Source organism: Salvia miltiorrhiza, chromosome 2 (genome assembly GCF_028751815.1).
Source record: "Salvia miltiorrhiza cultivar Shanhuang (shh) chromosome 2, IMPLAD_Smil_shh, whole genome shotgun sequence".
NCBI classification, from domain to species: domain Eukaryota; kingdom Viridiplantae; phylum Streptophyta; class Magnoliopsida; order Lamiales; family Lamiaceae; genus Salvia; species Salvia miltiorrhiza.
The window spans coordinates 49,659,672-49,668,347 of NC_080388.1; the positions used below are offsets into that span (position 1 = coordinate 49,659,672).

Consider the following 8,676-nt stretch of genomic DNA (forward strand, 5'->3'; position numbering starts at 1 on the left):
TATCAACTCCTTCAATGTTCACCCTAGTAAGAATGTAAGATGCTAGCCTACCTTGCATGTTTTGGTCCATCATAGGTGCTCTCCGGCATTCACGCCTGCAGAGTGGGCGACGTCGGCATAGCAACGCTGGCGGAGGGCTGAAAGATGTCGTGCTGGTGGGAGAGGCAGCACGAGCGCCAGCGGGACTGGGACTGGGACTGGGACTGGGAGAAAGGTGTCGTGCTGCTGCTGCTGCCTGCTGGGATTGGGAGAGCGTCGGCGGAGAAAGGGAGGGAGACGCCGGTGCCGGTGGGAGGCGTCGGTGCAAGAGAGGGAGGCGGAACTGGGAAGACAGAAGTCACAGAACGGGAGGGGAGGCGGAACTCAATATGGAACAGGAACCCTAACTAATGGATCTAATGATGTGGCAGGGAGTTTAAATTTTAATAAATTAATTAATTTTAAAAAAAATGGTTAATCGGTTTAACCGGTTAACCGACCGGTTAAACCGATTAACCGGTTTACTGTAGGAGTACTAACCAATAACCGAACCGAATCGGGAAAAACCGATTTTCGGTTAACCGATAACCGGTTTTTCCGGTTCGGTTACGGTTTTAACCGAATAACCGGCACCGATTTACCAGCCCTAGGTAGTTTAGAAAATGTCAATTTTATTTTCTAGCATTATCTTTCATCCCCCTTCCACCCCCCCAAATGATTGTTTTATAAACTTTCGCCTTTAGACTATATATGTGATACCCCACTCTTTTAAGAGTATGCTTTTGAAATAGCCATTTTGAATAAGGAAACACAATATTTGGCCACTAATTGAAAAAATACAAAATCTGATCATTTATTACGTGTAAAGACTGTTTTGCCCTTAATTAGGGCGGACCGGATTCGGGTAAAATTCAGGTTTGCGTGCGGGTTAGGCACATATGACACTATTAGTGCCATATGTGTCAACCGAAAAAAAAAAATCTAAGTATATGGCACTAATGACACTAAGATGACCATAAGTACCATTCGTGCAACACTACAAAAAAGAGTATATGGCACTAATATGGCCATAAGTACCATTTGTGCAGCATACTAAATAAAAAATCTAAACTCTGAATGGATAATCTAAACCCTAAATGAGGAATCTAAACCCTGAATGATAATCTAAATCGTACCAGGAAGTGTTCAAAATGTCATAGTACCCATCTAAAAAATATCAGCACACGAGTATATGGCACTTACGACACTAGTATGGCCATGAGTATTATTCGTATGGCACTAATAGCACTAATATAGTCATAAGTATCATTCGTGTAACACTGAGCATATGGAACTAATGGCACTAATAATGCTATGTGTGCCTAACTCGCACGCAAACCCGAATCCGACCAAAATCTGGTCCCAAACATAAAAAAAAATTGTCAGATTTTGTGTTTTTTCAATTAGTGGTCAAATACTGTGTTTCTTTCTTCAAAATGATCGTGCGAGTATATTGTTTCCTCTTTTAATGCATATTAGATTAAATAGTTGCATTAGTTATAATAGTTCTTTTGCATATTTAATTTTTTATTTTTTAGAATGCATATTTAATTATTATTTGTGACTATTATATCAAGATAATATTATTTCAGCAAATACCTGTATAAGTGATAGAATTTGCGATTCAATATTCAGTCCTAAATCAAACCAATAAATAAATTTATTGGTTTGGCTGCGCGTTTGAGACTTTATCCTACCAATTGATTCAATCAATAATATTAGAAATTTCAAATTTATAAACGATTTCATAAATTGTGTTATTTAAATCGAATTACTATAATTATAACTTGAGCTTGTGTGAATAATAATTTTATTATTTCGCATTATATGTATTTAGTATTAAACCAAGAATCAATTCCAATTTTCACGAATTAAATCCCGAATTTGAGGATTTAATTTATAGAAATATGACAATATTTAATTAGCAAGAATCGGAGAATTATTACAAAATAAGGATGAATTAGGAAAAATTAGATCATGATAAATAATCATATCAAAATCCTACTACACTATTTCATTGTCCCCTTCAACACTGCAACAATCCACTTTTTTTCAAAGGGCGTAAATTTTCACCATCCTCTTCAACACTGTAGCAATGCACCTTTTTGAAACGACCACGGATTTTCAGAGTAAAATCCTCCAACTTCCATAAGTATAACTTCCGCTTGTGTGGGGGAACACATCTTTATATTGACCCAAATTATTCAGCTCAAAATAACGGTAAAGTCTATGCTAGGTCATACTCACTGAGGACCACCGCTCGGATTGAAACACGTGGCCTCCGTTTTATTTGAATTCAGTACCGATTTTTTGTTTACCAAAAACCAGCCTTGAGCCCGGTCCCCCCAGGATATAGACTGTTCATGTTGTTCTGCAGCGCTTTTTTGAAATTGAAGCTTACAGGGCACGCTGGTACATCGGACAAGTTTTAAAATCGCCATTAACGTTGAAATTTTGAAGCTTTCTTGCATCGACCGCAACTGTGACCGGTTATCCTCGTTAATTTGTTGCCGATCCCTCATCGGTTTACATTCTTCCATCCTTTTTTCTTTTTGAAAGGTAATAATTTGAACCGTGGAAATAGATATGTATATATTGTTTCGTATTATTTTGCGGGCTTATTTGGTCAGCATTTCGGAATGTGTTTGCGAGGTACCGGAGAAAATTGGCATTGTTCGATTTTGGGTTTCCTGAAGTGAATCAAAATTAATGAAGCTTGCAGTACAAATTTGTACGAGGACGCCAATAGCAGTTCTTCTTTCGCCGGAGTTTGGTAATTTTTAATGGGGTTCTAAATGCCCGGAATTATTTTGGAAAATTAAGTTCATTTTTATCCAATTTTTTCCTCATTTTGTTGTTAATATCGGGTAAATTAAATGCTTGTCTGAATGGGAATGAAGTTCTTCTAAATTACCGCTATAAATTTATGGAATTAAGTATATTCTTTGGTGTTGTTCTATAGATTTATGTGTTATTACCAGAAAATTGAATTACATGTATTAATTGGAATCATATCTTTGTAGGTAATTTGTCGTCGTGTATCTTGCCTTGGAGTTATTCTGCAGTGACACTATTATGTTGATACATATCTGTGAATAAGAATTTCTGGGATTTAGTTAATTTCTGCATTATGGTTATTGATTTGAATGTTAGTGATGACGGATTTGATGATGAAGAAATTGAGAATGATTTTGAGGGCAATGAATGTAGCTTGTCTGAAGAGATTATAGAATCAGATCTCCATCTGGAGTTTGAGTCATATAAGGCAATAAGAAATGAACTTGAGGAAAAATTGCAGGTTGGTGTTGTTTATGATAGTTTGGATGTGATTTATATTTTGTACTTACAATATGGTGTTTTAAGTGGATTTAGTATTAAGAAGGGAAGCCAAAAAAGATTCGATAATAGTGATGATCTTCGGTTAAAAGTTTATAATTGTTCTTGTGAAGGGTATCCAGATAATAAGCGTTCGGTTGGCCGAATTGCTTGTTACAAGAAGCAAGTTAGTCGGACGAATTGTAAGGCAAGGTTGCGGGTCGTTAGAGGGGAAGAAGGCCTATGGACTGTAACTGTTTTTTTTAACCAACACAACCATGAATTAGTGTCACCTGATCAGTGTTATACGTTGAGGTCGGCTCGACAGATGTCACATGCCAAGAAATCTGTATTAGACGCTCTTAGGTCAGTTGGAATTAAGATCAGTAGTGCCTATAGGTTCATGGAAAAAGAAGCCGGTGGACGACCGAATGTAGGATTTACCAAAAAGGATGCATATGCACATGTAAATTTATCCAAAAAGCAAACGAAACTTGAGAATGGAGATGCAAATGCATTATTAAAGTATTTCATTGGCAAGGGAAATAGTGAGACTAACTTTTATTGGAATGTAGACCTTGATGATGATGGCCGGTTGATGAACTTTTTTTTTAGGGATACCCGGTGTGCTGTTGATTATGAGGTATTTGGGGATGTTTTGTCGATTGATACCACCTACCGAACCAATAAGTATAATCTGTTTTGTGCACCTTTTGTTGGTATAAATCACCATAGAAACAACGTCTTGTTCGGCATGGCCTTCTTGTCTGATGAAACAACTAAATCATTTGAGTGGTTGTTTAATAGTTTTTTGGAGTCGATGCACGGTAAAGAGCCTGGGATTATATTTTCAGATCAATGCCAAGCACTCATGAATGGTTTAGATTATACATTTCAGACTGCAAGTCACCGTTTGTGCCAATGGCACATAAACCAGAATGCTCCGTCTCATTTTGGTGCTCTAAATGGTAACGCAACTTTCAAGAAGACATGGTATTTTTGTATGAACGGTTGCGAGAACGAAGCTGAATTTGATTCTACTTGGCAGGCAATGATTAAAGATTATGAGCTCACTGAGAATCGATGGTTTCGCAACATGTATAATTTGAGAAAGCGTTGGGCTTCTGTCTTTACCAATGACAAGTTCACAGCCGGCTTACACGCCACCTCAAGGAGTGAGGTGACGAACAAGGTTTTGAAAGGTATATGTTCTGCTACAACCTCTCTGCATGAGTTTGTGATCCAATACGAAAGACTACTACATGAGTGGCGTTTGCGAGAATCTGAAGAGGATACTATGTGTCGTGGTGTCCCTGGGCAATTTATCCAAAATAATAATTTGCTCCGAAATGCTGCGAGTGTGTACACGCGCAATGTGTACAAAACGTTTGAATGCGAGGTGGCTCATTCGTTGAATGTGAAGATTATTCAGCACCCTTATGATTTTGGTGGCGATGAGTTAGTTTACGGAGTGTTGTCCAGTTCATCAATGAATGGCCTTCGAACTGTTCATTTTACACGTCCTACAAGTAATGCTACATGCTCATGTCGAATGTGGGAGGCTGAAGGTATTTTGTGTCGCCATATACTGAAGATTTTCTTGTTGTTGAATATAGATAGTTTGCCTGCCCAATTCATTCTTAATAAGTGGAGGAATGATGCAAAGAATAGAATTCTACCTTGTGAACAAAATTTAGCAGACCAAGCAGCAGTGGATAACATTGGAAATATGGTTTTTGTTAACCATCATATGAAAATTCTTTACAACATGATGTTGGAGTGCAAGGGAGATAAGATCTGCCGGGATGTAATCAGTAAATTTGTGGTGAAATGTGTGAAAGAAGTTGACAGATTGAAATCTGCAAGGCCCGAATCGAGTCATGATCGTGGAAGTCAAGGGACCAATTCAGCACCTGTCAATATTAAAAACCCGCGAACACCGAAAAAGCGAAAGTTCCCTTCAAAACGTTTGCGTCGACATTGGGATTTGCCTCGTCCCAAACGTGGTGCAGACAGTTCAAAGAAGCGAACTTGTTTGGGTAATGTCTTGCACTTTGTAAATTACTTGCCACCTAATTACTATATTTTATTGACACTTTGAAATCCATTTATCTAATATATATATATTTTTTTTTTTTTGATTTAATGTCCTTCACAGATGATGATTCAGTGTCCAACTTCGACCTCTCACAGAATGAGAAATTGCATTGTAGCCAAAATTCAGGAATCCAACAGCGAGGGCCAAGTTTGAAAGTCCGCTGCCAATCTGTTTCCCAAACCAAAAACATTACTGTAAGTGGCTTAATGGATTGTGTTGTTTAAGTTGTTTTCCCATGTTTGATTCCATTAATAATGCGGCGTTGTTTTTGTTACTTATAGTTTTTTTGTTTCGATATTTGTAGGAAACGGATGCTTCTTATTGGAATGGTTTTAAGGACTAATATTTGTCTCCAGTCATGTTAAATAGCTAAAACGGTACCTACTTTTTTTCCTTTACATTTACAAAGACCACCCGATTGTAGTTAATTTAGGGCGTAAAGACTGAAGGAGATCGATTACTTAGGGCTTAACATTTTTGAATTTTAATCCATAAATCTCTTTACCATTTGTGAATCTATTAAATTGTGGTGTCTCTCTAAAATTAGATATGTAATAGGTTATGTGCATTGTTCATATTTCTGGTTTATTTGACATGTGAGTTGTGGCCTAAATTTCATTTGAGCTAAATTTCATGTGAGTGGTGAATCACTACCATTGACTAAATATGCTGAATCACTACCACTCACCTGTGTTATTTGACATGTGAGTGTTGGACTAAATTTCATTGAGCTATTTTGGCTGTGGCAGTATATTTCTGAAATTTTTTTTAACAACTTGTGAATTAGTGGCAGAAAAACGTTTGTTTCACATGTGATTGGTTTGAATAAATTTGACCATGTGAGTGGGTGTGTGGCAGGCTAGTAAGGACATGTGAGTGATAGGCTAGTAAGGACTTGTCACATATTATTAGTTCTTTGAAATATGTAACCTATAATTGTAGATGTGTTAAAATGGTTGTCAGTATAGCTTATAATGCTTTCTCGTGAACCTTTATCCACCCCTAAATATTATTTATATGTAACCATTATCATGTCAATGTATGAAATCTGTGAACCCAAAAATCTTCCCCAAAAAAATGTCTACCTTTACTTAATTTGTATGATAATGTATGGTCAGAAGCAATGGAAGCAAAGCTAATGGAATTAATCGTTTCCGAAAGCGATTCAAAGGGTAACCCAAAAGGACTTCCTAAGTCATGTGACTTCCTTGTAAAAGTGCAAGAAACGCTTAATGCACAATTCAACATGAACGAAGGTGTATATTTCTATATTTCGAAAATCGATTATCTTCAAACCAGGTATCAAGCTTGGGTGTCTCTTTTGCACGAACAGGGAGTCTTTTGGGATGACCTTAGCAACACAGTGAGGGCCTCCGATGAGACTTGGCGGAGAATTCAGGAGGTAATCTTTTACACTTTACTTTTGTTTATGAATATTTGTTTGTTCTATTTTGCAACTAATGATTCCTTGTTGGTTTGTTTGTATACCGTTGTTGAAATATAGACCAATTCTACACAAATGCTTTATAGGGAGCGAGGGGAGCCACATTATGTTGCACTGGCCAAATTGTTTCACGAAGAAGTCTTCAAATATCTGGATTATGACGAGAGTGAACCTGAGTCCGAATCCAATTCAGACTAATTGGAGCATGTGTGTGAAGGGACAATGTTGTCGTGCTTTAATCCAACATATTTATCTTTGTTTCATGTGTTGTTGTAATGTAGTTACTTTTCAAAAGTTGGATTTACTTTGAGTAGCTTTAGGAACGTCGGTCGAGTCGGTCCAATAGTGTGGAGATCCACTTTTTCCAATTTGTAATGATCTCCTGTCAAGATTTATGAAATATTCCAAAAAAATGAGGCTCTTTTACAGTTTTCTATTACCAATGATGGCAGACATTGAAACATAAGATTCTTTATTGTATGTCATTTTGTGCAATGCTCTTTATTTATTTGTGCAGGGCTATTTTATTTGTCTTTGAAAATGAGTATTTGCCTATTTGTGTCGTTGGCTTTGAAAGCAGTATAAATGGTGGCCTCATAGGACAGACTACTAAACACAAAAAATTCCCAAAAAAAGTTTGAAAATGCCTCGTGCAAAACCAATCTCACAAAACGTTCTATTTTATTACGGGGAGTGGACTCGTTCTGTTGAGTCACTTGTTTTAGGAAAATTGGAGTACAAACGCTGGGAGGGTGTTTGGATACCAGGCCCTTCTTCACACAATATGCATCTCTTATTTGGAGTCAAAATGGAGATGCGAGACCACTTGCATATCGACATCTCTCTTGAGGACTACCATATGAAAGTGCAAGAATGGGAAGATCGATATCATCAATTCATTTGGTTGATTAATCAACCAAATTTTGTTTATGATACTGCGAAAAATGTGGTCAATGCTTCAAAGGAAACTTGGGATTCAATAGCTGAGGTAAACATTTGTAATTATGTAAATTTTTTTACATTGCCCAACTATAATCTTGAAATTTTATTCTGTCACTTTTTCCATTTTTCCTAGCTTCGTCCCGAAATGTGTGTGTATATGAAAGAAGGTGAGTTCAACTATGCACGACTAACGACACTATTTAAAGAAATTCCTGAAAACAGTGCAAGTCGAATTCAACTTCCACAGCCGACGAACTCCGGGGGAAGTGTTTTCAGCGAAGTGGTGGATAAGCCTAACTTAGACGGTAAAAAAACACCCATTAAAAGTTTATCGAGTTACTCTCGTGAATTCTAGATTAAAAGTAACGACGAATTTTATGGCACATGTTTTATTTTCCTTTTATTCCGTATTTTCAACTATGCACGAGTAATGACACTATTTAAAGAAATTCCTGAAAACAGTGAAAGTCGAATTCAACTTCCACAGCCGACGAAAACCGGGGGAAGTTTTTTTAGCGCAATGGTGGATAAGCCTAACTTAGACGGCCCAAAAGCACCGAGTAACAGTTTACCGAGTTACTCTCGTGAAATCTAGATTAAAAGTAACGAGGAATTTTATGCAATCAAGGGAATTCAGCTAATCCCTTTAGAATGTTGGTGAATGAATCTCTTATGGCACTTTTTTTTTCCCCTTTTATTACGTATTTATTTTTTGTTAGTTTTATTTTGATGTAATGTAGTACATGATTGACAAAATTTAATTAAGTCGGAAATGGTTATATATTTATGTGTAAGCATTTAATTTCAAAGGAATTCCATCAAGTTTGGAAAAGAGCGTATGGGTTTCCAATCTTAAGTG

The 8,676-nt window shown here is 36.9% G+C and overlaps 3 protein-coding genes across 3 annotated transcripts; all 3 read left to right on the forward strand.

The window, feature by feature from the left end:
- Positions 1-3,148: 3,148 nt before the first annotated feature.
- Positions 3,149-5,811, forward strand: LOC131009661 (protein FAR1-RELATED SEQUENCE 5-like). Its single transcript, XM_057937072.1, has 3 exons — positions 3,149-5,372; positions 5,492-5,625; positions 5,736-5,811. Exons 1-3 carry the CDS (start codon positions 3,149-3,151, stop codon positions 5,772-5,774), a joined length of 2,397 nt encoding a protein of 798 aa, XP_057793055.1. The 3' UTR covers positions 5,775-5,811.
- A 727-nt stretch (positions 5,812-6,538) lies between these two features.
- LOC131011948 (uncharacterized) lies at positions 6,539-7,355 on the forward strand. Its single transcript, XM_057939847.1, has 2 exons — positions 6,539-6,833; positions 6,936-7,355. Exons 1-2 carry the CDS (start codon positions 6,555-6,557, stop codon positions 7,071-7,073), a joined length of 417 nt encoding a protein of 138 aa, XP_057795830.1. The 5' UTR covers positions 6,539-6,554; the 3' UTR covers positions 7,074-7,355.
- Positions 7,356-7,510: 155 nt separating this feature from the next.
- Positions 7,511-8,356, forward strand: LOC131011949 (uncharacterized). The gene is made up of 2 exons (XM_057939848.1): positions 7,511-7,863; positions 7,951-8,356. Exons 1-2 carry the CDS (start codon positions 7,519-7,521, stop codon positions 8,170-8,172), a joined length of 567 nt encoding a protein of 188 aa, XP_057795831.1. The 5' UTR covers positions 7,511-7,518; the 3' UTR covers positions 8,173-8,356.
- Positions 8,357-8,676: the final 320 nt, after the last annotated feature.

Excerpts from the sequence above, each read along its gene's own strand:
- LOC131009661 (XM_057937072.1), top strand. The coding sequence starts at position 3,149 with ATGGTTATTGATTTGAATGTTAGTGATGACGGATTTGATGATGAAGAA. Across the intron at positions 5,373-5,491 it reads AAAGAAGCGAACTTGTTTGG|ATGATGATTCAGTGTCCAAC; the intron begins GTAATGTCTTGC and ends TGTCCTTCACAG. Across the intron at positions 5,626-5,735 it reads CCCAAACCAAAAACATTACT|GAAACGGATGCTTCTTATTG; the intron begins GTAAGTGGCTTA and ends CGATATTTGTAG.
- LOC131011948 (XM_057939847.1), top strand. The coding sequence starts at position 6,555 with ATGGAAGCAAAGCTAATGGAATTAATCGTTTCCGAAAGCGATTCAAAG. Across the intron at positions 6,834-6,935 it reads CTTGGCGGAGAATTCAGGAG|ACCAATTCTACACAAATGCT; the intron begins GTAATCTTTTAC and ends GTTGAAATATAG.
- LOC131011949 (XM_057939848.1), top strand. The coding sequence starts at position 7,519 with ATGCCTCGTGCAAAACCAATCTCACAAAACGTTCTATTTTATTACGGG. Across the intron at positions 7,864-7,950 it reads CTTGGGATTCAATAGCTGAG|CTTCGTCCCGAAATGTGTGT; the intron begins GTAAACATTTGT and ends CATTTTTCCTAG.